General features: G+C 50.7%; 1 protein-coding gene across 1 annotated transcript; it reads left to right on the plus strand.

Moving 5' to 3' along the window:
• Window positions 1-2,271: 2,271 nt before the first annotated feature.
• Window positions 2,272-19,845, plus strand: LOC131398457 (cationic amino acid transporter 4-like). The gene is made up of 5 exons (XM_058531987.1): window positions 2,272-2,297; window positions 17,151-18,172; window positions 18,634-19,208; window positions 19,465-19,573; window positions 19,673-19,845. Exons 2-5 carry the CDS (start codon window positions 17,191-17,193, stop codon window positions 19,843-19,845), a joined length of 1,839 nt encoding a protein of 612 aa, XP_058387970.1. The 5' UTR covers window positions 2,272-2,297; window positions 17,151-17,190.
• The last annotated feature ends 7,728 nt before the right edge of the window (window positions 19,846-27,573 follow it).

A 27,573-nucleotide genomic window follows, 5' to 3' on the forward strand; every position in this document is an offset into this window, starting at 1 on the left:
AGTGGGTTGTAGTATACCCACAGAATTGTGCAACCATAATAACTATCGAATTTCAGAACATTTTCATCACCCCAAAAAGAAACTCTGTACCTATTAGCAGTCACTTCCCATTCCCCTCTCCCCCCAGCCCCTGGCAACCACTAATCTACTGTCTCTGTGGATTTGCCTATTCTGGACATTTCATACAATATGTGGTCTTTTGTAACTGGCTTCTTTCACTTAGCATAGTGTTCTCAAGATTCATCAACGGTGTATCACCACTTTGTTCATTCTTATGCTCAAATAATATTTCATTGTGTGGAAATTTCACATTTTATTTGCCATCATGAGTTGGTGGACATTTGGTTTGCTTCCACTTTGGGACTAATATGAATACTGCTGCTATGAAAATTCACACGAGGTTTTTTGTGTGGACACATGTTTTCATGGCTTGGGTATATACCTATGGGCAAAATGAGTGGATCATCCACTAACTTCATGTTTGGCATTTTAAGGAACTGCGTAATGGTTTTCCAAGACAGCTGCACCATCTTACATTCCCACCAGCAGTGTGTGAGCCGCATATCATCTTCAAAACTTGCTCTTCTCTGACTTTTGACTGTAGCCATCCTAGGCAGTGCATCACACTGTGGTTTGGATTTGCATTTCCCCAATGAGTAATGATGTCAAGAATCTTTCCACATGCTTATTGGACATTTGTTTATCTTCTTTGAAGGAATGTCTATTCAAATCGCTTGCCCATTTTTGAATTGGGCTAATTATCTTTTTATGCTTAAGTTGTAAGTGTTCTTTATATATTCTGGATACAAACCCCTTATCAGATATATGATTTGCAAATACTTTCTCCTCTTCCATGGATTATTCTCATTTCACTTTCTTGATGGTATTCTTTGAAGCACACAAGTTTTTAATTTTGATGAAGTCCAATTTATCTGTATTTTTCTTATGTTGATTGGACTTTTGGTGTCATATTTAAAGAAACCATTGGGGGAGGGCAAAACGGGTAAAGAGGTTTAATTATATGGTGATGGATGGAAACTACACTTGTGGTGGTGAGCACACTGTAGTATATACAGATGTCAAATTATAATTTTGTACACCTGAAACTTATACAATGTTATAAACCAATGTTACCTCAACAAAAATAAAAAATAAAGGAAAGAAAGAAGCCATTGCCTAATCTGCAGCCAGGAAGATTTACTCCTACGTTTTTTTGTATGAGTTTCTTGGGAGTTTAGCTAAACTACTCCACAGCATTGCTGCCTCGGCATCCATTTTATGTGGCCAAGAGGCCTGCAGGGGCTTTGAAGTGACACTAGCCCCTCCCGAGAGTGCACACCCTAGATAACCACCAGGAGAGTCACAAGTAAATGTCAATTCCTGATATGACTCCCGCCACTGCCCTTGTGAGAGGCATTCTCCCCCTCTCCCAGGGCCTTCCCCTGTGCACCCCTTAGATAAGACCCCTGCGAAGCTTACCAAAACCTCCTTTTGGTTTGAATTGACAAATCCAGACTTAGCCTGGGAGCCCCAAGGCACTCTGCCTGTGGACCCCAGTGAAGGCATATGCCCCAGGTCCTGCCCTGCTCTCTGCCTGTACTCTGCCCTAACCTCCCAGTGTGGCCCCTCAAGGTGTGCTGTGGACCTTCTCCAGGACGTGTGAGTAACAGACTTCTCTATTTCAATTCCTTGGTGGTGTCGGGAGAGAGAGAGAATCTCCCTCTGCCCTTTTCCTTAAGGTTCTTATGGCCGGCCAAATAATTGACAAGACAGGTTAGCAGGAGAAAATAGTACCAAGTTTAATAACATGTATACATGGGAGAAAGCAGGGACACTGTGTTTCTCAACACAATAGCAGAAATTCTCATCTTAAATACCATGTTCAGCCAAAGGAGGATTTTGGGGGTGGGAGGAGTCAGTTACAGGAGATTACCACTAAAGCACAGTAAACAAGAGTAAGGTCATTATGCAGATTTAAGGCCTCACCTTTCACATTGATAAGTTTCTAGAAATGAGGTCATCCCCCCTCTTCCCAATACAGAGAGGGAGATACCTTTACAAATGGAGACTCTCTTATAAATGTAAATGTTTGTCTGGCAACTCCTTGCAGGGCCATCCAGAGAATGTGGTCAGAGAGACATCAGATGGGCTTGTTGATGCTTTTTCTATTGTAACATCTATTTTACATTATATTACAGCCATCAGATAGAAGATCTGTTCCAGGAAGGAGTTACTATGTCAAATTCTTTAGGCAGGTAGTGAGGGAGGTCAAATGTCCCTCAGAGAAAACAATCAAGGTAAAGAGATATATTTCAGGGTGGCCAAATCTTGATCTCCCACAGTGGTCTGTTGTTGAACTCAGGCTCACCATCCAATCCAATACCCCCAGGTTTCTACTTAACAAATGCTAATTTGACAAAGTCACAACACCTATTACGAGCATATCTTGTTTTACTGCTCTTTGCAGGTATTGCATTTTTTACAAATGGAAGGTGTAGGGGAAGAGGGAGAATTCCAACCCCTCCTTTTCCTCTTCTGGTTCTTATGGCTGGACAAAGAATTAAAAATGACTTAGGGCAGGTTAGAAGGAGATAACCAAACAAAGCTTAATACATGTAATACAGAATTCACACAAGCATGAAGAATTCCAAAGACAGTCAGGCAAAATGACGTATATATGTCCTTCTGGACTAAGGAGAGGGAGATAGAGGTCTGAGACTTCAAAGCCGGAGAAGGCAATTTACAGAAAGATGAAAAGAGTTTCTATTTGATAAATAAATGTTTGCTGAGACATCTATAGACAATGGGACCCAAAAGAGATCCTTTGATAAAATGGCCCTTCCTAGATGCCTTCCTCCTACCACACCTAGAATTATCCATGCTAAGAGCTCCTTCCTGGGACAGGCCCTTCTATCTTAAATTCTTGTAGGCAATTTGGGGGAAGGTCAAATGTTCTTCCAGTGTCTTCTGAGCCTTGATTGTCTTCACCTTGAAATAATCCACATACCAGAGTGGCACATCTTGGGGTGACCTGCCCTCAACACCATCAGTTCCCTTCTGTGAAACCTCCCTGGAAGTTTCATATATTAAAAGCTGAGCTGTGACTGTGGAGAGAGAAAATGAGTTAGTAGGCAAGTGGTAAGAAATCTGCAAAGGGAGAAAAGAACACAGATTAGAATGAGGATGAACAAGCAGAAAGGAAGGGATCAGAGCACATCTCCTCACACCCCGTTAAACCAGTTTCCTAGTCCTGGGAATAAGTCAGTGCAGTAAAATGTGTGAGCTTCGTTTATCTGATGGAAAATGTCAATCTTCTCTTTGAATAGATGTAAGTTAGACACTACTTGCCTCTTTGGTTCACATAAAGCCACCTTTGTCCCCAGTGACTGCATAAGCTCCTCCTCAGTGTGTCCCGAGCAGGTCGATTGTGGAGGGCCACACAGGCCAGGCTGTTCATCTGTGACTGGAGCATTTTCAAAGTTTGCATGTGATGTTGAACTCTTGTTCCATTACCATGGAGAGATTTAAGATCACCTTTTCCAACTTGTAATTTCCAAAGCTTTGGAATAAGAATGTTGATGCTGAAAAGAACTTGGAGTTGTGATACACAAGCGTATTCTGTATGATTTCTCAACTGGCACCTTTATGTGGCACAATCTTATGAACAAAGGAACCCAAGTTTGCAATGTGGCTGGCATTTAGGGTGGAGTATCTGGTGACAGAAGGGGCCAGGTATCCAAGTCCACATCATCCTGATCAATTAGCTGGGAATCCTTTATGTACTTTGTTGCCACATAAAATAAAAAGACCAGAGTGGTTTACAGATGAGACTAGAACTGAACCTGTAGTTCCCCAGGTCTGGTGTATTCCATGACATTTGCCACTGGTACTGTTAGTGCCTAAGCATCTCCATTTTCCATGCACTCCTGTCAACCTGGGAGAGTAGAACACGTTGTGGAATAGCTGGTACAGGAGGCCTGCAGTCTGATTTTGACAGCTATAAAGCCTGGTCCTGTCACCTGATCAAGGGAAAACAGGTTTTTGACCCACCTGTATAGTTTGTGGTATTGGGCACCTTAACCACGTGGGCAGCTGCAATACCCCAAGTTGTACAAGGGTGGCTCATAAGCCATCCAGAACATTTGGTGATTTGGCAAATGTTTGTGCCAAAGGGAGTAGTGTTACTGTCCCTTACAATTTCCTCAAGAGGCTTGAAGATGCCACCTGTGAAATCAAACCACAGGATTTGATTGCAATATTGTCCTGCTACGTCACCAGGAGAGGTCCAGTGTCACGTTTACTTTCAATGCAAAGGGAACAATTTTCACCTGTTGTCTTTATCTGGGCAAGGGACAGTCCTTGAGCTTCTCCAGAGGTTTTCTGGGGCCCAAGTGACTCACCAGAAGAAGAGGCAGAGTGATGTTTTCCTTGTCGTGGATGCCATACCCTGTCGTTCATCCATCTTCCGTACTTAGTCCACCAGGTGTTCACATCAGCAGGAACAGAGACTAGTTCAGGTTCTTTTGTGCTCTCTAGCTGTTGATGTAACCAACAGTCAGATTGATTAGTTGGTGTGGCCAGGGTTTGGTAAACTGGCAGAAGGGAGAGTTTGGTGTGCTTTACCTGTTGAGAAAGGGAGGGTTAGTAAGAGCAAGACACAGATTGGAAAAGAGCCCGTAGTGGAAACTTACAGAGGGGAAGTAGACAGATAGAAACCAGCACTCTCCAGTCAGCTTTCTAATGAATGATTATAAGGCATATGTATAGTCATTAATAAGAAAAGGGTTATTTGTGTATGTATGTGTGTGTTTGTATCTGTGTGTGTGTGTGTGTGTAGGGAGTTTTAAAAGTAAGGGGGGAAATTGGTGAAAGTGAGGTTTCTTCAACCATGATCTTGAAAAAAACCTGTCTACTCCATGAGGCTAGCTACTTCTGGGGCCTGGGAATGGGCCTTAGTTTAAGGAAATCCTTAAACTGGAAATCCTTAGTTTAAGGTCACCTGTGGGGACGGTCTCCCAGTTGTCTTGAGAGTGATGTTCTGGGTCTATTTTGCCATGGCTTGCAGAGATCCAAACATCCAAAAGATGTTTCCGTTATTTTCATGGCAGTGTAGGTGGTCAGTAGGACTTCATAAGGTCCTTCCCAGCAAGGTGACAGGGCATTTTTTTCTTCTGAGACCTGGACGTACAACTGATCTCCTGGTCCGAAGAGATGGCAAGCCCTGTCAGAAGGTGGAGGCCACGCCTCTTTTACCCGTTGATGATATGCTTCAAGTATACCTGTTAATTTTTGTCTATAGCCAGTCATAGCATCAAATAGTTCACCTAAATTCTCATAATATTCACCTAATCTAGGAATGGAAGGTTTAGTGGTGCCAGTAGGCATTGGGTGTCCAAAACCTATTTCAAAAGAAGTCAACCGGGCCGGCTCCATGGCTTAGCGGTTAAGTGCGCGCTCTGATGCTGGCGGCCCGGGTTCGGATCCCGGGCACGCCCCAAGGCACCACTTCTCCCTCCAATGCGAGGCTGAGTCCCACGTACAGCAACTAGAAGGATGTGAACCTATGACATACAACTATCTACTGGGGCTTGGGGGGAAAAATGAATAAATAAAATCTTTAAAAAAAAAATAAAAAAAAAAAAGAAGTCAACCTATGCCTCCTATTTGGAGTATTTTGGATCTTTTAAGGGCCAAGGGCAGAACTTCTGGCCATTTAAGTCCAGTTTCTTGATAGATCTTTCCTAAAGTCCTTTTGATGTCTAGATTTTTACATTCCACTTGCCCTGATGATTGAGGATGATATGGGGTATGAAATTTTAGTGAGTACTCCACAGTTTCTGCAAGGAAGTGGTTTCTGCTGCAAAATGAGCTCCTTGGTCTTATTCAATCCATAAATGAATGCCGAAACAAGGAATAACCTCATTCATTAATTTCTTTACCACTGTTGTGGCATCTGCATGTCTAGTCAGATAGCGTTCATTCTATCCACTCACCATGCAGATGATAACCAAGCAGTGAGAATAGCCTAAAGCTGGGGGCAGGTCTATAAAGTCCATTTGCAGTGCCGCAAAGGGCAGTGTGGGCCTGGGAGGGCTTCCTGGGGTACACTGATTTCTCCCAGAAACTTCGTGCAATTGGCAAGGAGTACACTGGGAAATAATTGGGTCAGAAGTTTTGTGGATGCCAGGGCAAAACCAACTGTCTTTTTGTTCCTTAACTGTCCCCTGTCTGCACATATGTCCCATTTGGTGGGAGATAAGTGCAAGCCAAAAAGTCAAAAGAAAAGGAGCTACAGGAAGTCACTTTGGTCCAGTGTCTAATCCATCTGACCATTGTTTGGTGCCCTTTTGTATCTAGTTGTCTTTTTCAGATTGTGGGGCATTTGCCTGATAGTTAATAACATCAGTCAGGGATAAAGGCAGGCTTAAAAATTGGGTGGACAAAGAACTGGCTGAGGAGCTGGCTGAGGAGCTAAATCTTGAGAGGGAGAGTTTAAGCCAGGGGCCCAGAGATCCAACAGATCTTCTGGGGAGTCAGGGACAGGGAGCTGAGGGTATAATAGAGTATAGGAGGGAGGAGAAGGAGAATTTTCATCAAATTTGCTTTTTAATCTTTGTTCTAAGTCTGACTTCTGTTCTTTCATTTTATTAAGAGATTTCCTAAGGCTAACCATTATATTTTTCAGGGTTTGCTTTTCAATTTGATCTTCCCATAAATAGCAATAAGGCAGCTGCTTGTGATGAGAGCTCTCTAAAATAGTTTTCAAATATAGAAGTTTTTCCAATTCAAAAGATCCATTGTCTGGCCATTGACAAGGATCTCCATTCGTATATTTATTCCAACAGTGACTCAACCCAATGGGCCTTTTTAAGAAAAGACCTGGAGATAACTTTCCAGGCTTAGAATAAACCTTTACCATGGATGCAAGAGGAGTCCCTAGGGAGGGCACCAATCATGTAGCCCCCATGATCCAAAAGTTTGCCACCCAACATAGAGAGAGTAAACACCTTCATTGACAGGCGGTAAGGATGGTGTAGTGAAAACGGTGTTTCTGGTCTCCTGTGAAAGTGAGGGACGCCTCCAGTTACAGACCCACTAATCTCTGACACTGGGCAGCACTACTGGAATGGGATTTTTCCAGCACTAACAAGCAAGGAAAGTTGAGATGACAAAGGCCTTTTGGACTGGACATTTTATGACAAACTCCCCTTCAAGTGATAATGACGTGTCAATGAAGGTTCATCATCAATTATAACAAATGTACCAATCTGGTGGGGGATGTTGATATTGGGGGAGGCTGTGCATGTGTAGGGGCTGGGGGTATATGGGAACTCCATCTTCTGATCAATTGTGTTGTGAACCTAAAACTGCTCTAAAAAATAAAGGCTATTTCTAAAAAATCAATTGTCCATAAATGTAAATTAGCCATAAATTTTCAAAAATTATTTCCCCATAATTTTGGAGCCTCAATTCTATTCCATTGCTCTATATGTCTGTCCTTATTTCAGTAACACACTGTCTTGATTCCTGTAGCTTTACAGTCAGTTTAGAAATCAGAAAGTGTAAGTCCTCCAACTTTGTTCTTTGTCGAGATTGTTTTGGCCCCTCTGGGTCCCTTGCATCTCCATATGAATTTTAGGATCAACTTGATAATTTCTGCAAAATAGGCAGCTGGGATTTTGATAGGGATTGCACTGAATCTGCAGACCAATTTGGGGAGTATTGCCATCTTTTAATTTTTATTTATTTATTTATTTATTTCCCCCAAAGCCCCAGTAGATAGTTGTATGTCATAGTTGCACATCTCTCTAGTTGCTGTATGTGGGACGCTGCCTCAGCATGGCCGGAGAAGTGGCGCATCAATGCGCTCCCGGGATCCGAACCCGGGCTGCCAGCAGCAGAGCGCGCGCACCCAACCGCCAAGCCACGGGGCCGGCCCGAGTATTGCCATCTTGACAATGTTAGGTTTTCCAGTCTATGAAGGTGGGGTGTCTTTCCACTTACTTAGATCTTCTTTAACTTTTTCAATGATGTTTAGTAGTTTTCAGTGTACGAGTTTTGCATTTCTTTTGGTAAATTTATCCTAAATATATTTATACATAAATTTATTCTTTTTGATGCTATGTAGGCAGAATTCTTTTCTTAATTTCATTTCTGGGTAGTTTATTGCTAGTGTACAGAAATACAATTGATTTTTGTATTTTGCTCTTGTATCCTGCACCTCTTCTAAACTGGCTTGTTAGTTCTAATTTTTTGTGTGTGGATTCCTTAGGATTTTCTCTACAAAAGATCATGTCATCTGAGGCTAGAGATAGTTTTACTTCTTCCTTTCCAATTTGGATTCCTTTTATTCCATGTTCTCACCTAGTTGCTATGGCCAGAGGCTCCAGTAAAATGTTGAGTACAAGTGGTGAGAGAGGACATCCTGATGTTGTTCCTGATCAAAGGGAGAGCTTTCAGTCTCTCACCATTGAGTGTAGTAGCCGAGGGTGTTTCGTAGATGGTCTTTATCAGTTTGAGGGTGGTCCCTTCTGTTCCAGGTTTGTTGACTGTTTTTTTCTGTGTCTGTTGAGACGATCATTTGATTTTGTCCTTTATTCTATTAGTACGGCATATGACATTGATTGATTTTCATATGTTACATCGATCTTGCATTCCTGGGATAAATCCCGCTTGGTCCTTTTTATATGTTGCTGGATTCGATTTGCTAGTATTCAGTTGAGCAATTCTACATCTATATTCATAAAAGATATTGGTCTGTAGTTTTCTTCTCTTGTGACATCTTTGTTGGGTTTGGTGTCAGGGTGATCCTGGCTTTGTAAGATGAGGTGGGAAGTGTTCTCTCTTCATCTTCTCATATTTTTTGGTGCTTTATCTTCACTGCATCTTCCTGGTGTTGCTCTGTGTAAGAGCCTTGCTCAGTGGGGTCCCAGCACTTGGACCAGCCACGTCCCTGGGAGTTTACACTTCACTGCATCAACCACGTGTTATGAGAGGTTTGGGGGATTTGATCAGAGACGTAACTTTTTACTCCAAACAAATGGACCGAAAGTATATTTTATTATATAGAGGAGAGTAAAGGCAATAGTCTGCAAACAGATCCGAATAGGTCAAATATTAAGAGGGAAAAACATCAGCTCGACTGGAAAGGGAAAACATCCACATCGACTGAAGGGAAATGACACAAATCAAGGTTGACCAAAAAGAGAACACATCAGATTGGTTACTCACAACATCCATGCCCCCCCTGCCAGGAGAGTCCCTTTAATTGACACAGCTGGGCGGGAATCACATGTCCTGGGCCGGGCGTCCCTTCTACAGGTGAGACTCTCACCAGGCCTCAGTTTTTAGCAGTTTACATAAGCAGTTACAAAGTTTACAGAGCAAGCATTTAGTATTCCCATGCACAAATGGTTAGCAGTGGCGTACGTGCATTGAGCCTCCTGGCTATGGTCCCAGCCCAGCAGTTGTGTACGTTTACTGTTTACCCTGGTTATCGTCCCAGCCAGCACAGATGGCCAGTCTGTCCCAGGCCATGACGCCCAAAGGACCTTGAAATTCTTACAAATTGTAACTATCTCTGTGGGAGAAAAGCCAGTTCCCGGGAAAAAGGTCAGTTTCCACCACACAGAAAGCAGCTTTATATTTCTTTGTGTGCTGGTGGCTGTAGGTTAATGGAGCGGCCAAACATGGCTGTACTCATGTCAATACATTTTCAGCTGTGGCCATCTCCATTAACCATAAGACACCATATGCACAGACAATGAACTTTGTTACACAAGTACACAAGGCACATCCAAGAACCTAAAATCCAATGACTATAATAATTATAAAATCATCTCGCAATAAAGGACCTAAACCCCAAGATAACCAATCAAACAATCCCTTAGAATATGAAGTATTGTTAGCTTGATCTTGCAAATCATGTACAGCATTAAAGATAACATTAGATAAGGTAATATTTAGGCCTAACAAATTAGCTTGTAGAAGTCTAGACCAGCCCCCATCACGGAGGGTAGCAGGAGGCAGGGTAATAGAGAAATTATGTTATATTGAGAAGTTGCTTGACATTTTTGAGACCAAATTTTTTGGCTATTTATAGTCCAGATTACAGGTCCCACTGGTGTAGAGTAGTTGGTCCAGCAGTGTAGGGTCAAATGCTGTCCTATGGAGACATTAGTTGGTGTGGAGGTCTGCAGATGTGTGGAGTTGTAGCATAGCATAGCAAGCACAGCAGGAATATCTATTTACATAAAGAAACAGAATTTTTAGGAACATGATATAATTGCTTACTTTCTGGATACATGACTGTGAGTGTTGCAGCGGGCCCTTGGGCCACTACTTCTGTGGCACAGGGAGCCGCATTGGGTGGGTGTGTCTCCCACACCTTTGCTCTAGGTTTTTATCCATCTGTAGACCCAAATCCTTGCATTTCTCTTTTAGTTAATTTAGTTGGAGGTTGTCCTCGTGACACACTTGGAGTCAGGAAGGGAAGTACCAATAATTGTCCCATTCGTTTTTTAAATTTTATAGTTAGTACTGTGTCACTACCATTATATAATATAAATTTTATACATTTTTTTGGTAATCTGCATTAATGACTCCTCCTAGTATATCAATACCTTTTGCGTCTAGTCCAAAGCATCTTTTTAACACACCAAAAGTGTTTTTGGGAAATTGTACCCCTATCCCAGTAGGGACTATAGATTGCTTCTTAGCGGGCAATTGAATAGAATAAACAGTAGATAAATCCAATCCAGCCGCTTCAGCCATGGCACGAAAAGGCGGTGTAGCAGATTGAGTCAATGGCCAATAGGTTAAGGTCATAAGCTCATGGCTAGTGGCTGCCACTTCTGTAATCTTTGCTGGTAACAACCTTGACAGAGGAGTCTCATTAGGGCCTAGTGGCCTGTTATTTAACATATTTAGAGCAGTACTTAGATGGTTGTGCCACCCCTTTAACAAGCCATGACTGAGTTTTCTCAATTGTTATTTAAGCAATCCATGCATTCGTTTTATGAGGCCTGCAGCTTGGGGGTAATAAGGTATATGATAAATCCAGTCAACATGATTTTTTTTTTGTATAAGTTTGAATCAACTTACCTGTAAAGTGGGAACCGCTGTCACTCTGAATCTGCCTTGGTGTTTTATAGAATTTTATGGCACTCTGTTGGGTGGCTGCTTTAGCCGGCATAGTTAATAAATAACCAGAATATGTATCAACAGCAGTGCAGGCATAAATATATCCATAAGAATTTGACAAGGGTCCAATAAAATCTATTTGCCAGGTATGGGCAGGAAATAATCCCTTTTGGATATGACCTTGGCAGGGGTGTGGAATTCCCCGTTTGTTTAACTGTTGGCATAATTGACATTGTGCTGCAGTGGCAACATCATCATGGGTGACAAGGATTCCCCTTTGTTGTGCCCACCCGTATGAAGCTTGTTTTCCCAAGTGTCCACTCTTTTCATGGACCTATGGTGCTAAGCCTGGGTCGTGGGCTGCACGGATTTGCACCAGCTGATCAGCATGAGACTTATACTTTTGTTTTGTAGAAATTAAAGAACTGTGAGCATCAACATGAAATATAGTAACAATTGTGTTTTGGCACCATAATCATATATCGTTTTATAAATTCTTTTTAAGTTAAAAAAAAGACTTTAATTTTGGCAGAAGTTTATCAAAAATATCAAAAGATTTTAAAACAGTTGGTCAAATAGGAAACAATGCCTAGTTATTTATTTAATCAAGTTGACAACAGAAACAGTCAAAGGCAAACAGAGAGTTAAAACAGCCAAGAAACAAAAACAAAAACCTTAATAGAGAGACCTCAGTCCTTTTGAACATAGGAAATTATTTTTAAAAAACATAGATGTTCTGTTTTTTATATAGACTTACTCAAAGGAACACCTTTTAATCTTTATATGAGGAGCAGACTAAAAGATTAAGAAAATTACCTTTATAACAGAAAGCCAAATCCTAATTTTCCACCAGCTTACTTTAGCCAACTTAACCATGTACAAAACTCCTCAGGGTTTTACTTTCACAAACCTTTTGTCACTTACTTTGTGCATTTAGAATTTGTTTTATGCCTTTTTTTCCCCTAGTACTTTAGGAAAAATTTATCTTTTTTAATAAAATAAAAATATCTCTATTTTTTATACCTTTTTTATGGACAACATACATTTTCCTTTTTTTGTATACAGACTTTTTAGAAATATGTACTTTTTCATAGAAAATTTCTCAACATATACAAAACATGTTTATCAATAAACGCAAGCATCTCTTAGTTTTTTTGAGATAAGAAACCAAAGGCAGGGGCCGGCCCGGTGGCGCAAGCGGTTAAGTGTGCGTGCTCTGCTGCGGTGGCCCGGGGTTCGCCGGTTCAGATCCCGGGCGCGCACTGACACACTGCTTGGCAAGCCATGCTGTGGTGGCGTCCCATATAAAGTGGAGGAAGATGGGCATGGATATTAGCCCAGGGCCAGTCTTCCTCAGCAAAAAAGAGGAGGATTGGCAGATGTTAGCTAAGGGCCGATCTTCCTCACAAAAAAAAAAGAAAAAAGAAACCAAAAGCAGACAAATCTATGCTTAGCAACCAATTTTTAATGTTTTATCTTACATGGAAATGACCCAGAGATTCAATAAATTTTTATTAACTTAATTTAGCAAAACTCTAAAGCTTCAAGTTACCAAAAAGATTTTGGAAGCTGTTTTTGCAATAACTTTGTCTTTTAGAAGCTTTCGTGTATTAATTAAAGATTGCATTTCATTGTGAGAGGTTTTGAATCCTGTCTTTTAAGGGTGACCCTTAAGGTGAACTCATCTGAAACAGAGGTTTTCCAGAATGGCCATCACAATTTTAAATTACTTCAAAAGTTTACTTATTTTCGCTTGCTTAATTTTAGATCAGGAATTCCGGGGGAGTTGAAGCGGGGAAGCTCAGCAAGAGAGGGGAGAGGAGCAGCAGATTCAGCTTCCGCTGCTGGCGTGTTTAATTATTTAATTATTTTCTCTTAAAGAGGCAGTACAGTATTCCTGATTTCATTTAGAAGCCTCAAAAGATTAAAATAGGCTTCCCATTAGTTTAACTTTTTAGTTGGCTTTTTCCAATTGTATAAGCAAATACATCAGTTTTGGTAAACTGAAATTGCCCCATTTTGGCCACTTTTTCTATGGAATATTGTGGCCATGTGGTGTTACAAGAAAAAACTATCTTCTTCTTGGACATGGGCTCCTAGCTGAAGTCAGACCATTTAGCCAAGAGGTCGCCCCGAGGGCTTTTCTTGGGGACAGATGGAATTCCCCCCTTCAAAATTACAAACATACAGAACAGACAGTCAAATAAGATCCCAAACAGAACAGACAGATACATCTAACAGATTCCGGGTAAAAGTCCTACAACTATTCCCACTCCAGTAGGGATAGCCCTGCCTCTTAAAGAGATAAGACCCCAGATGGAGGGGAAGTGAGTTTTTGTATAAGCAAAAACAAACAAACAAATAATTCTAGAGCCTGTTTCCCTGTTATAAGAAAATGTGCCCAGGGTCAGCGGTGCTGGGTCAGATGGAAAGCACTGGGAGCAGTCCCTAGGGCAAATCACCTAGGCAGCTGCTGGACTGTTTCCCAGGACATCCCACCCGGCCCAGGGCCACCGAGCCACGGACAAAGAGCCACGGACAAAGCGCCTCCCGGCTGGCTCGCCAAATTATTATTGTATACACATTCAGGCTCCTATTTGACACATATGAGGGGCCAAATAAAACTAGAACGCCAGGCTCATGGCAAGGAAAGAGTTCCTATTTTGGGTGACATCAGCCGGGACTGCAAATCTGAAATTTCTTTTTCCAAAAGCACCTTCTCCCTTGTATTTTATCCCTATCTTCTATAGCCCAATGATAAGCAGTCAACAAACCCCAACCTCGCCATGCCAGAAAAGAAACGTCATCTCTCTTTTTCCCCCCTCACTGTCTGCAAAGCTTTGGTCACTTCCAATGGTTCATATCGCACAGACGAGCATCCCAAGCTTCACATAACCCTGATCTACGAGCACACTCCCCAGCCAGAGTGCAAGAGGGAGGGTCCTCCCATCCTGGAATTTCTTCCACCTTGGCTTCAGTTACCTTTCTTTTGAACAGGAAAGCCATCTCCTTAATGGAATCCTGCTCACAGCGCCAATTATGTTATGAGAGGTTCAGGGATTCGATCAGAGACGTAAAAGAAACTTTCCACTCTGAACAAATGGACCGAAGGTATATTTTATTATATAGAGGAGAGTAAAGGTGATAGTCTGCAAACAGATCCGAATAGGTCAAATATTAAGAGGGAAAAACATCAGCTCAACTTGAAAGAGAAAGCATCCACATTGACTGAGTTAGCAGCAGATTCGAATAGATCATATAATGAGAGGGAAAAACATCAGATCGACTGGAAAGGGAAAACATTCACATTGACTGAAAGGAAATGACACAAATCAACCGGAAAGAGAAATACCAGGTTCACTGAAAAGAGAACACATCAGATTGGTTACTCACCACATCCATGCCCTACTGCCGGGAGAGTCCCTTCAATTGACACGGCTGGGCGGGAATCACATGTCCTGGGTAAGGTGTCTCTTCCACAGGTGAGACTCTCACTAGGCCTTGGTTTTCAGCAGTTTATATAAGCAGTTGCAGAGTTTACAGAGCAAGCATTCAGTGTTTCCATGCACAAATGGTTATCAATGGCATACGTGCACTGAGCCTCCCGGCTATCGTCCCAGCCTGGCAGTTGTGTACGTGCATTGTTTTCCCTGGTTATTGTACTAGCCACCACAGATGGCCAGTCTGCCCCAGGCTGTGACGCCCAAAGGACCTTGAAATTCTTACAAATTGCAACTATCTCCATGAGAGAAAGGCCAGTTCCCACCACACAGAAAGCAGCTTTATATTTCTTTGTGTGCTGGTGGCTGTAGGTTAATGGAAGAGCCAAACATGGCTGCACTCATGTCAAGACACCACACTTGGCCACAAATATCCATTGGATGTTGGTGCCTGTGAAAGGGGGTGTGGTAAGAGCCCCTCTCTGAGTAGATAAGAAGTCAGTGCTGTGAAACCCTGCACACCAGCTCTCAGGTGGTCATCGGTAAGGCCTTGGGGGAGCTCCTGTTACAAAACTGCCCAAGCCTCTTTGTAGGAAATGCATTTTTCTGGATTTCTGTGAAGGCATTTCGGAAGAAGGAACATCTTCTCAGTCATGTTTAGGCCACAAGGAGCAAGGTAAGGGATGTCATCCCTACAGGAAGTGGGAGCCCATCTGAGAAGTTCCTCAAGACAACGTCAGCCAAATATCAGAAGGGGCAAAGGGGCTGGCTAAGGCAGAGTGTTCTAAGTGGCACCATCTTGTCTGGGAGTCCACCATCCTGTCCCCAGCCCACTGAGCCAGACAGCCTGCAGGTGCCCCTAAAATCCTATTCCACAAACCACATATAAACCTGACAACATGGAGGGAGTTCTGGGGGAAAATGATGTCTGTTTTGGTTTTGCTCTGCTTGGATGGATTGTCATCATTTTGCTGTAAACAAGTTAACATCCTGTCTCACCAACTTTTCCACCTTCAAAGAAGTGGGAGGAGCAGAAGGACAAAGACCCAGGAATAAATAAGCCTGAGGGGGGTTTTGATGGTCACGTGATGACACGTGATGTGTTTCCCCATGATGTGGGGACCAGCATGGAGTAGATGCTCAGTCCACGATACCTCTCATGGATATCCACAAGTGGAGAGCTGCTGTTAGGGTCCCCCAGGGTCCTCCAGGGTTGACAGGTGTTCCTGAGCTAGGAGGGGCTGCCATTGGTGTCTGAGGGGCCCTAGGGTGCCCCAAGCTAGAGGGCTGGAGGTTGTCCCCAGGAGTCTGCCTGCTTCCTTTCAGGACACTGTCTCTAGCTAGAGGCTCAGAAAAGCCAGCATGAGTTCTGCCAATTCACAGAACACTCCCCAAAGCCAGGCACTCCCTCGTCAGTGGATGAGGGTGGCTTCCTGCCATCCCATTGTGCCGGGAGGTCAGGGACCACCTAGGGCCTCTCAGCCAGATTCATACCCTCCTTGTACCCGAGTTTTGCCTGAATCCCGCAGCCCCCACACCTCCCAGTGTGGAGGGGCCTGGACGGTGCCCAGCTGGTGGAATACGTGTGTTGGGATGAGGGATCAAGGAGGGTGTCTGCAGCAGGGAAAGTGGGTGGGTTCAACCCCTCCAAAACCTGGACCTTAACCTCCACCAGCCACCCAAGGCCACCCCGGTGACCTGGGCTAGTCCCCTGGGGGCCTGGGCTTCCTCATCTGTGAACCAGGCACCATAATAGGGCCTCCCTAGAACCTGGTGAGCTCTGGTCTTGACTGTGTGAGGTGTGGGTAAGGTGGGCTGAGTGCATGTGTGACCACGAGGCAGGGCCCAGTGCTGGATCGGGCACCCAGGGGTTAGGGCAGGACCTGTGCACAGAGGAGCGGTAGCAGCTACAGCAGGTGAGTTGCAGCAAGTCCTACAGGGAGGGACACAGGCGGGAAAGGAGGAGAAGGCAGAGGTACCTGGTCATAGGCTTGTAGCAGAAATGTCTCTGAGGGTGGCACGGTGAGGGCCTATTGGGGCGCAGGCCTGGGGTGCAGGGCCCAGATTGCCCCCACTCCTGGCGAGGTACATTGATATACAAGCCCAGTGGGTTGCAGGAGGTGGGGATGAACACAGCTGTCTGAGACCAGGTGGCCACCAGGTCTTAGCCCAGGGTCACAGAGTCACTCCTGCGCTGGGTCCTGGACGTCCGGTCCAGCTCCTGGGAAGCCTTGGGTTTCCAACCTGTTCTCAGATCCCAGACCACTGGAGCGTCTCCTAGTCGGGGTCCCTGGGGTTGCCCCCTCCCCACCCTGAGGGCCCCTTCCAAACTGGCCCAGATCTGGCTACTTCAGGTTCCCTCTCTTGTCCCAAGGGTAGGCTGAAGGGATCGCCATGCTTCCCTGTGACTTCCTGGCCACCCTGCTGGCAGGCCCTGACCCATGCTTCATCCAGCCCTCCAGGTGGCTAGTGGTTGCAGGCTTCGGCCCCCAGGACAGGGTCAGAGCAAGGACTGAAGGCTGGTCAGGACCCAGGTTGGCAGCTTGTCACTCTCTCTAGCTCTCATAGGTGCCAGCAGCCGGCTTGGTGCTCCTTTCAGCTGCCCACCATGGCCCGGGGGCTGCCCAGCACCGCCGGCCTGGTGCGCTTCTGCCAGAAGCTGAACCGGCTGAAGACACTGAAGGAACCCACCAGAGGGACATCACTGCAGCGTCACCTGACCACGCTGGACCTGACCCTGCTGGGTGTGGGTGGCACGGTAGGCGTGGCCCTCTTCGTATTCACAGGTACTGTAGCCAAGGAGATGGCCGGCCCTGCGGTGCTCGTGTCCTTCATTGTGGCTGCTGTGGCCTCCCTGCTGGCAGCCCTATGCTATGCGGAATTTGGGGCGCATGTGCCCTACATGGGCTCTGCCTACCTGTTCACTTACTTGTCCGTGGGTGAGCTGTGGGCCTTCCTCATCGGCTGGAATGTGCTCCTCCAGTGCCTCTTTGTTGGCGCTGCTATGGCCAGTGCCTGCAGTAGCTACCTGGACGTCATCTTCGGCCACAGCATCCGCAGCTTCACTGAGGCCCATGTGGGCATCTGGCGGGTGCCCTTCCTGGCCCAGTACCCAGACTTCTTGGCTGCTGGCATCATACTTTTGGTCTCCGCATTTATCTTCTGTGGAGCCCGCGTCACTTCCTGGCTCAATCGCGCCTTCTCTGCCATCACCCTGGTCGTCATCCTCTTCATCATCATCCTGGGGTGTGTCCTGGCCCGCCCGCACAACTGGAGCACTGAGGAGGGTGGCTTTGCGCCCTTCGGCTTCTCTGGCATCATGGCCGGTGCTGCCACCTGCTTCTACACCTTTGTGGGCTTTGATGTCATTGTTGCATCCAGTGCAGAGGCCCAGAACCCAAAGCGAGCTGTGCCTATGGCCATCACCATCTCACTTGGCCTGGTAGCTGGTGCCTACATCCTCGTCTCCACTGCGCTCACCCTCATGGTGCCCTGGCACAGCCTGGACCCTGACTTGGGGCTTGCTGACGCCTTCTACCAGCGGGGCTATAGCTGGGCGGGCTTCATCGTGGTGGCTGGCTCCATCTGCGGTAAGGGCCCCTTCTGAGCAAGGTGGGAGGGAACAAGGCGGTGGGGCCCTGCCCTAAGCCTCCCCTGGAGCACATCTCCATCTGGGCCTGTGTTCCCACCTGTATCATGGGCCCACGAAGAGGCTATTAGACTCTGCCCCCGGGCTTGTTAGGAGGGAACTACTCACTGCCCCTCCCACTTGTACATAAAATGTCAGCTCTGAGTATGTGCTTCCAGGTCCTTTCCTGGCGGAGGGACTCGGCCCTCATCAGATTCTCCAGTGGATCTGTCACCTAAGCTGAGGTGTCCCATTCCTGGGTGGCAAGGGGGAACAATCCAGCACCCCACATACACTCAGGCTCAGAGAGCCCAGACAAACTCATGCCCATGTTCCCAAGGGGCCACCCCTGCCCCGGCCCCCAGTAGTGGCCCCTGGTGGGCCTGTCCATCATGCTGACCAGTCTCCCACCCTCTGCCACAGCCATGAACGGTATCCTGCTCAGTTACGTGTTTTACCTGCCACGTATGGTCTGTGCCATGGCCACCGATGGGCTCTTCTTCCAGGTGTTTGCCTATGTGCACCCCTGGACACAGGTGCCCGTGGTGGGCATCCTGGTGTTTGGGGTCCTCATGGCTTTTCTGGCACTGCTGTTGGACGTTGAGGCACTGGTCCAGTTTCTGTCCATTGGCACACTGCTGCCCTATACATGTTTGGGTATCAGCATTATCGGGCTACGCTTCCAAAAGGTCCCTCCATCCAGTTCCCTGGACCCAGCCAGCCCTGTGTGCCCTGAGCCTGGGCAGCTGCGACCAGCCCTGAGGCCCTACCTCGGCTTCCTGGGTGGGTGCAGGCCTGGAGCTGCCGTGGCTTGGGCACTCGGTGTCCTGGTGGCCTCGGCCATCACTCTGGACTGCGTGCTGGTCTTCGGGGACTCGGCCCTGCACCTCCCGCTCTGGGGCTACACCCTGCTGCTCCTGCTCAGCTCCGTCATGTTTCTGCTCAGTCTCCTCGTCCTGGGGGCCCACCAGCAACAGCGCCAGCAGGACACCTTCCAGGTACTTCCTCCAGCAGCAGCCATCACTCTCAGCCCAGCCAGCTCCCCTCTCCCCTTCTTCCTCTGCCGTGGCAGGGTGCACCAGGGCTCACGGGGCGGGGGAGGGCAGTCCCCATCCCCCTCTTTCTACATGGCGAGTGGGCCCTTGTCTGCAGAATCTCCAGAGGCAGAGAAAGGCTCTGAGGACTCCTGAGAAATGAGGCCCTGGGCCAGCAGACCTTCCCACAGCCCAGCCCAGCCCTGCCCTTGTCCCTCAGGTTCCCCTGGTGCCCCTGACTCCAGCCCTGAGCATCCTCCTCAACATCTTCCTCATGCTGCACCTGAGCTCCCTGGCCTGGCTGTGCTTCTCCATCTGGATGCTGATAGGTGAGTGGGGGCCAGGCTGGGACCCGGGTGGGCTGCAGGAGGAGGGCAAGCAGGGAAGCAGGGCTGGGACTGCCCCTCAGGCTTGTGGCCTCCTTGCAGGACTCGCGGTGTATTTTGGCTACGGCATCCGGCACAGCAAGGAGAACCAGCGCCAGCGGCCGGGGTTGACTGCCACACGCAGCAGCCTGGAGGAGACGGTGCAGGCCTGGCAGCCCCCCAGCCAGGCACCAGCCCAGGAGCCGGACCGCACAGATCAGCCCACCAGTCCATGAGGACCGCTGGGGGCCTGCCTGCCCTTCCCCACATCCTCGGGAGGCCTGAGGGACCTGCAGCCTCTTCTGCAAACCCAGGGCAGCTCAGGTTTGCAGGCCCGCCCATGCCGGGGGGTCCTCAGGACCTCACTCCAGGTGCCAAGCTTCGAGTCTTTGGGAGTGGGCTGTGGCTGGCACTGATGTGGTAGACTTTTTGCCCAGGGCCTTTCAGTTTATGACCAACTCCAGCTACCTGGGCAGGTGGAATGGGGCTGGCAAGGAAGAGGCCCACAGCTCCAAGGATCCACAACAATAACTGCTCAGCCAGCTACGTGACCTGCTGCCACATCCACTGTGGTGTTCTTCGTGGCACTGAGACCTCACCTGCCCCAGGAACCAGTCGATTGTCCCCCAAACCACAGCAAAAATGCCGACTTAGTGTGTGGGGGTGGCAACAACATTGGAACAGCCCTGAGTCAGGGACACAGCCAGGCCTGAGATCCGGGGTGCTGCCCTCAGTCCAGTGCCCTCTGCCCAGCTCAGAGCTGAGCTACACACACTGGGCACAGAGGGGCTCATGACAGTGTGGGGACAGGCTCCCTCCCAGGCTTGCCATATGTCCCCTCAGGGGCAGATCCAGAGAGCAGAGCCGTACCCCAAGGAGGCCGCCTAGAAAGGACAGTGGAGTTCCGGGGTTCCCTCTGTTTCCCAGGGCTCCCAGAGAGCAGGGCACGTGCCTGAGGCCCTGGGTATAGAGGCCCACCTGCCCGGGTACGCACATCTCTCAGCACAGTCCCACACGGCTCCCCTGAGGGTGCATAGCCACGTGCAGACTGAGGCACAGCTGGTTCCAAGCTCAGAGCTGCCCACAGCTCCCCAGCTGCCTCTCTCCCTGCCCGCCCCTCAGGGCTTTGTGATAAAGGCTCCGGATGGGACACACGCGTGCAGGTGGGGGCACAAGCGCCTGGGCCTCTCCACGTACCTTCCAGCCCACCTGGTGGTGGTAGGGCCCCAGTCCCCACCCTACACCACCCCCTGGTCTCCCTAAGGCCATGCTACATCTACCATAGACACCTCCCCCTCCCCGTTCCTGCCTGTAAGGGCCACACAGGAAGCTGCTGGCTCTGGCAGCTTTACTCCTCAGCTCTCTGCAGCCTTGACCTCAGCTTTCTCTGGGCCCCAAGGACAACCAGGTACCCGTGACCCCGCTCCAATAACCAGGCTCAGGGCCGTGTTCTCTCACCCTGGCCCTTCTGAACCTGCCTCCCACGGACACGGCTCTGGAGACAGAGAGGAGCAGGGACCCCAAGGCTTTGCTGAGGCTCAGGTGCCAGATGATTCCAGATGCTGCCCAGCCTGGGCCCCAGCCCTGGCTCTCCCCAACCTGCCCCACGTCGCTCCATCAGCAAGCTGCCAGCACGCCCCTGGTCACCAGGGACCCATGAGAAGGCAGCCCCTTGTCTCCCTGGGGCAGGTACCCCCAAAACCCCGGTCCCTCCGTGGGACCAAGAGAGGACTTGGCTTCCACAGCCCCATCCCTTACCTCCTGACGTTGGGCCCAGGGGCACAGGGAACTTCTGCAGCAGGCAAGACTCAGACTCCCAGGGGCACTACAAAGCCAGAACCAGGCCAGCCTGCTGGGGGCTTCCATGTCCTCTGTTAGGGACATTCTTTCCAGCCCCTGGGCTCCACCTGGGGTCTTGGTCAGAGCGTGGTCCTCATGTAGTTGCCTCAGGCTGGGGTGGGCAGCTGCCCAGACACGTTCTCAGGTGTGACCTTGGGCAGCAGTGACATATGTGTCCAGATATTCAGCCTCCCCACCCAGGGCTCCCAGGAGCCCGGTGAGCAGGTTCCAGGGAGTTGTGCTGGGGTCACCAGGGAGACATATAGAAGGTCCCAAAGGACCCCGTGTCCACCAATTCAGCCCCTGCCCCCTCCTCATCACAGCCCCTCACAGCCCGAGGGCTGCCACCAGGAAGGGGCTGGTGCTCACAAGCTGAGCAGGTTTGGCCCCAAGAAGTGCCTGTGCCCTTGCCTGGGGTCCTCGGGGGTCGGATCATCCTCCCACCGCACTCCTCACTCCATGGATGAGGCCCAGAGCTGGGAGGGGACCTGCCCTAGTAACCCAGCCCCAGAGCAGCTGAGACAACTCCTCTTGTCAGGCTTCCTTCTCCCTTGCCTTGTCTCTGGCTGCACAGACCCCCATGCAGGGCCGCTGAGAGGGCATGGGCTCTACTGTGAGGCGAGTGCTGGCAGGAGGAGGAGGGGTGGGAGCCAAGCAGGGCTGGAGTCGACCACAGCCAGTAAGGGGACAGCTGGTAAGGAGGGAGCTGCTGGGAACACTGGAGACAGACTGGGAGAGCGTTGTCCAGACCCAGACCCAGCAGGACCCCCACTGGACCAGTGCCCTGTGTCGTGTCCCCCTGCAGGTCTCTATACAAAACTGGCTTCTGTGGTCCCAGGCAGCACCCTGCCGAGGCTGGAGTTGGGGAGGAACAGTCTGCCTGGGAGCTGAAGGGTGGAATTCTCCCCCTACCCCCCAGCCCGGGTCCTGCTAGGGCTTCATCCATGAGTCCTCAAGATTAGGTCCCCAGCCTTCCCAGTCCTGAACCCCCAACCCGCAGAGAAAGACTACAGGCCTCAGGAATGGGCCAGCAAGTGGCTCCCAGGGCCACCCTGATGATGGCATCCAGCTCCCAGCATCACCAGTGGGGGAAGGTGCTGGGCCCCCTCTAAGGCACCTGGGCAGCCGGGTGTGGGGGTGGGGAAGCCAGCTCTGTTTGCTCAGGGTTGGCAGTGCCCTTCGGGGCCTTTGCCTGCAGATGAGGACGGCAGGCTGGGCCTCCAGCCATCCTCCAAAGTGTGGCCCAGGGTCCAGGCAGGCCCTCAGCTCCCCTCCTCAGACCTGGTCCTCCAGAATAAACAAGCTTCCTCATCCACGTACAACAGCAGCAGGTCACAGGAGAAGGTGAGCTGGGAGAAGCAGGGCAGACCCATGTCCTGGCCCCCAACCTGCCATCCTGCCGCCTCCCCAGCCCTCACCCTGAGACTCATGTCAGCAGAGGGGCTCGGGTGTGCACTTGGGCACGTGCTTGCCGGCAGCCAGAGGGAGCCATGTTGGCCAGACTCACCACACCCAGCCAAGCTGCTCCGGTGCCCAGAGTGAGGGTTGTGGGGATGAGCCCCAACTTCCCTGCCTGAGGGAGACCTGGGCTGAGTATCTCCTGCTGTGGCTATTGCCCCCTCCCACCCCATACCCCTGCCTGCCCCCACCCGCCCCAGCCTGGCCCCTAAGTGCCCAGTGATCAGGATGTCGAAGGATCTCATAGAGCTGGAGCCCGTAGCCTCAAGGGCCTCCATGCCTCAGGCCTCCCACCAGTGAGCCGCTGTCCTGGGGCAGGGGAGAGTCTAGTGGCCTCCTCTGCCCACTCCTGGGCTCAGCTGGCCCTCACAGGCCTCATCTTACTCATCCATTGACTCCATCACCCCCAGCCCGAGTCCTGGGTCTCAGCCCTGTGTCATTGCTGAGGACACAGGGGACAAGCAAGCTGGGACCTGCCTCTCAGAAGCTCCCTGCCTGCTGAGAGGATGGGGACAGAGGGTCCCTAAACAGACACCGGCAGTGAGGGTGGGAGTGGTGGGGGGGCAGGCCTGGGACTGTGGGGGTCCAGAGAGGGGCACTCACTGTCCCCTAGGAACCAGGGAAGGCTTCCTGCTGGGAGACTCTCAGGCTGGTTTTCCAGGGGTCAGGAAGGAGTTCTAGGCAGAGACATAGGACGGGCGAGAGCACAGGGTGAGGGGAGCAGGGCGTGGGCGGGGTCCAGCCCCACATGGTTGCAAAGGGCTGGGGAGGTCAGCGACGCCAGGCCAGGCCAAGCCCAGCGAGCAGTGTCAGGGGGCAACACCTCCAGGCCTGGTGGCTGTGAGCACATATGCGTGAGGGTGACGAGGTGACATGAGGTGACAAAAGGATGGAGGGGGTCTGCTTAAGAGACTCAGAAACAGGAAAATACATGCGACACAAGATGCGTGAGTGCATCCTGGATGGGAAAATAAAAAGATTTAGAACTATTATTGGCACAGCTGGGGAAATTTAAATATTAGATTTATACACCAATGTTAAATTTCTTGAGTGTGACAAGAGGCCAGCGGTCAGCTGGGGAAAGTCCTCATTCTCAGGACAGTGTTGAGAGGGTGAGTGTCCAGATATCTGCCACTTTCCAACGGTTTCCTGTGAAATCTATCTACATATATCCGGCTCACTCTACAGAGGGAGGGAGAACACAAATGGGGCAAAACGGTAGAAAAACAAAAAAAAGAAAAATACAACCCTGATAAACACAGATAAAGGCTATATGGGTTTTCATGGCACTAATCTTTGAGGTTTTCTATAGATTTTTGTAATTTTTTAGATAAAACCTTAAGGAAAAAGTAAAGAAAGCCCCCTGTGCCACGGAGGCAGATGCTGGAGGCAGGGTGGAGTGGAGGAGGGGCTGGGGGTGAGGGGTCCCAGCTGCAGCAGGGGTGTGGGGGACACACAGGGTGGAGGCCACAGGCCTCAGGAGGCAGGCTGGATGGAGCCTGTCCTGGGGGACCTGGAGCTGAGAGATCCCTCTCCTGCCCTGGGGACCCCTCCACACACAGCAGAGCGTCCAGAGGGACAGGCCAGGCTGGGGTCTGTCCCGGCCGCCACAGGAGGACAGGTGGAGGGGGACCTGGCTGAGGAGCAGCAGGCGGGCAGTGGGGCCGCACCTGAAGTCATAGCTCCTCTCCTGCAGCTGGAAGGAGTCATGGGGCCGCAGTCAGAACCCCCAGTGTCCAGGTCACAATCCCAGGGGACGTGGATGCCCACAGCCCTGTCCAGCACACAGCCCATCGTTGGACCACCAGCACGAGGGCAGGGACCCTCTCCCTGAGCCCTGCCAGAACCCTGCCCCCTAGGGACACACCAGCAACACCAGGTCCTCACAGACCCCCTCCAGCCACGGCCACGTGGTCCCCGACCTGAACACAGGGCAGTGGGGCTGAAGCCTGGCTCACGGCAGCAGTGACTGAAATACGTGGCATCACAGATCTCCAAGGCATTGGACCTGGGACAGTGTGGGGTAGACGGGGAGGCAGGGGACAAGGAGGATCTGGGGCAGCCAGGACCCACCATGCTTACCTGGAGCAGTTGAACTTGCTGAAGGTGACAGTGTTTTGATGAACCGCGTGGAGTTCTCAGCCTGTACCAGCAGGGGCTTCCCGCAGGTGGGGGAGGTCAGGGGCAGGCTCTGCTGGTCTTGGGACCTGCCCTGGGTGTCGGGGACACTTACACGGGCACAGTGTCGCTCTCCACGGGGCACCAGCCCCAGATCTCACAGGTCCTGTGGGTCCCATTGAACTCCACACACTGGCCCGTTTTTACGCCTTGAAAACACAAGACCAACTCCAGGTCCTCAAGTCTCCACAGGGCCTGGGGAGGGAGTGGGCAGGGGGTTGTTGGCAGAAAGAAGACACACAGAGGCACCACCAGGCCTGCACGCAGGAACCACCCAGGGTCCCAGCATGGCTCCCTGAACCCCATCCCAGTGGAGGCGCTGGAAGACAGGCCCACAGTTACCATGGCTGTGCGTCCCTGTGTCCCCTTCGGGACAGTGCTCGTCAGCCCAGCGGTTCACCAGTGGGACAGAGGGTGCCGAGGTGGTGAGAGAGCAGAGTTGTCCCAGGCCCAGGAGGCGTCTCTCCTTCGTGACCCAGCCCTGCAGTCTGCAGGGACGTGCCCCTCCCCTTCTGATCCCCCAGGGTTCCCTGAGTTTGGGGGCACATGGGAAAGCTGGAGGGTACAAATAAAAAGAGGTGGTCAGAGGGGGGAGGGCAAGCAGCACTCCGCCTGATTGGGGTGCAGTGCTGTATCCCAAGGCAGAGCAAGACTCCTTCCCTCCTGAGAGTTCTGTCCCCGGTGGGGGCAGAAGTAACTCCTTGAGGCCCAGCTCCTCTGGTCCAATTCGGAGGACAGAATAGGGAAGGTGGAGGGACTTTGGGAGGGTAAGTTCATGCCAGGGTGGGGGTGTTGGGCGTGGCAGACAAAGCGCGGGACCCTCCTCACAGGAGCCTGTAGGGAAGTGGGACCCCACACACTGGCCAAGGGACCACAGTCCCTTCCCTGCTTGTTCTGCTGTGAAACAGGGACATTAGTGCCTGCAACGGTCACAGAGTTCTGGGATCAGCCAGGAGGGGATGTTGGCAAGCTTTCTGGAAGTCCCAGACCCCGGAGAGGAAGCACCGTCAAGTGTCAGGCACTCGCACAGACATGGTTCTCCCAGATGGTGGGCGGACGCAGGGGTCCAGGGCTCTGGGCTCACGGGCAGCAGGAGGAACGCAGCACCAGGATGACAGGAAGGGCTCGGGACCTGGTGGCCACCACCATGGGGCGGGAGCCTTCCCAGGGTGGAAAGCAAGGGCTGGCAGGCTCTGATGGTGTCACCTGTGAGGGCTCAGCCTGGCTGCTGCGTGGAGCGCACCTGGGGGCCCACAAGCAGACCACAGGCACAGCGGGGACAGCAGGGAAACCCGTCAGGAGACGGAATGGACAGGAGGGGGACAGGGAGGTGTGGAGCCGGGTCCAGTTTTGGTCCTGGTAGACGGCATGGCCCTCAGTGGATGGAAAGAGGCTGCACTGGGAGAGGGAGAGGGTTTCTCTTTGGACGTGGTGGGTGCGCATCAGGAGGCAGCTGTGCTCGGGGCAGGTGGTCACCGGGGCTACAACTGGGGCATCAACAGAACAGAGGTGGAAACAGGCTGTAGAGCATCTGGGTGGAGGGAGAAGGGGCCAGAAACACAGGATAGGAAGGGCAGAGGAGGAGCCAGACCACAGTGCCCAGGTCAGGGAGGAGAGCACTCAGGAGCTCCAGGCCCTGGGCCCCCTGCCCCTCCACTCCTCCCTCTAGATCAAGCCTTGAGTTCCCAGACCCCCACCTCTTCCGGATGCAGCCTTTGTGAATGCAGTACCTCTGGCCTGGCTTCCTGCCCCGTCCCCTTGTCCACCTGGAAACCTCTTACACATCCCTGAGCCGTGTCCAGGGCCACTGCTCTGTCAGGCCCTTCCTGAGCCCGGTCCTGTGACAGCGCCAGCACCCCCTCTGGCATCACAGGCCCCTCTTGCACACACACGTTGCGAGGGTGGGGTCAGAGGTGTCAGTGCCTGGCAGCAGCACCAAGGCACCCACTGTGGTGGCTTCACGAAGTCGGCCACGTCCCACAGCCATTCCCCAGCTCCTGGATCTGGATCACGGAAAGCCCTTGAGTTTGGGGATGATGGAAATCTGGGGTCCAGGTCCCGCTCCTGGTAGCCTTTTGTGGAGAGGAGGGCCCACCTGGGGAGGAGGCGATGGGCAGTGTGGTGTGTCCCCAGCACACGGTGAGCAGTGGCAGAGCTGGGCCCCACCCACTCAGCCCCTACACCCTGTAGGCTCCCAGCACAGCGTTCAGGGCCCCGCCTCTTCTCCACCCTCATTTCTACCCCAAACACCCTGCTCAGCCCAGAAGCCCCGGCCACGCATCGGAGAGCCAATGCTCTCAGACCCAGATGCCCACCACCACCTCCTTGCCCAGCCTTCACCCTCCCCTGCCCCGGCCAGACTCAGCTCCCTCCTTGAAGGCTCCCCTGACCCAGCCACAGCTGTGGTCTTTCTCAGGGACCCCAGGGCGCCAGCTCTCACAGGAGTCAGGGACTACCTCCTGCCCCTCCCGGGGCCTCCTGGGCAGAGT

This window comes from Diceros bicornis, chromosome 35 (assembly GCF_020826845.1).
Source record: "Diceros bicornis minor isolate mBicDic1 chromosome 35, mDicBic1.mat.cur, whole genome shotgun sequence".
Classification (NCBI taxonomy): Eukaryota; Metazoa; Chordata; class Mammalia; order Perissodactyla; family Rhinocerotidae; genus Diceros; species Diceros bicornis.

Coding starts and splice junctions, on each gene's coding strand:
- LOC131398457 (XM_058531987.1), top strand. CDS start 17,191: ATGGCCCGGGGGCTGCCCAGCACCGCCGGCCTGGTGCGCTTCTGCCAG. Junction 18,173..18,633: donor GGTGGCTGGCTCCATCTGCG/GTAAGGGCCCCT, acceptor CCTCTGCCACAG/CCATGAACGGTATCCTGCTC. Junction 19,574..19,672: donor CTCCATCTGGATGCTGATAG/GTGAGTGGGGGC, acceptor GCCTCCTTGCAG/GACTCGCGGTGTATTTTGGC.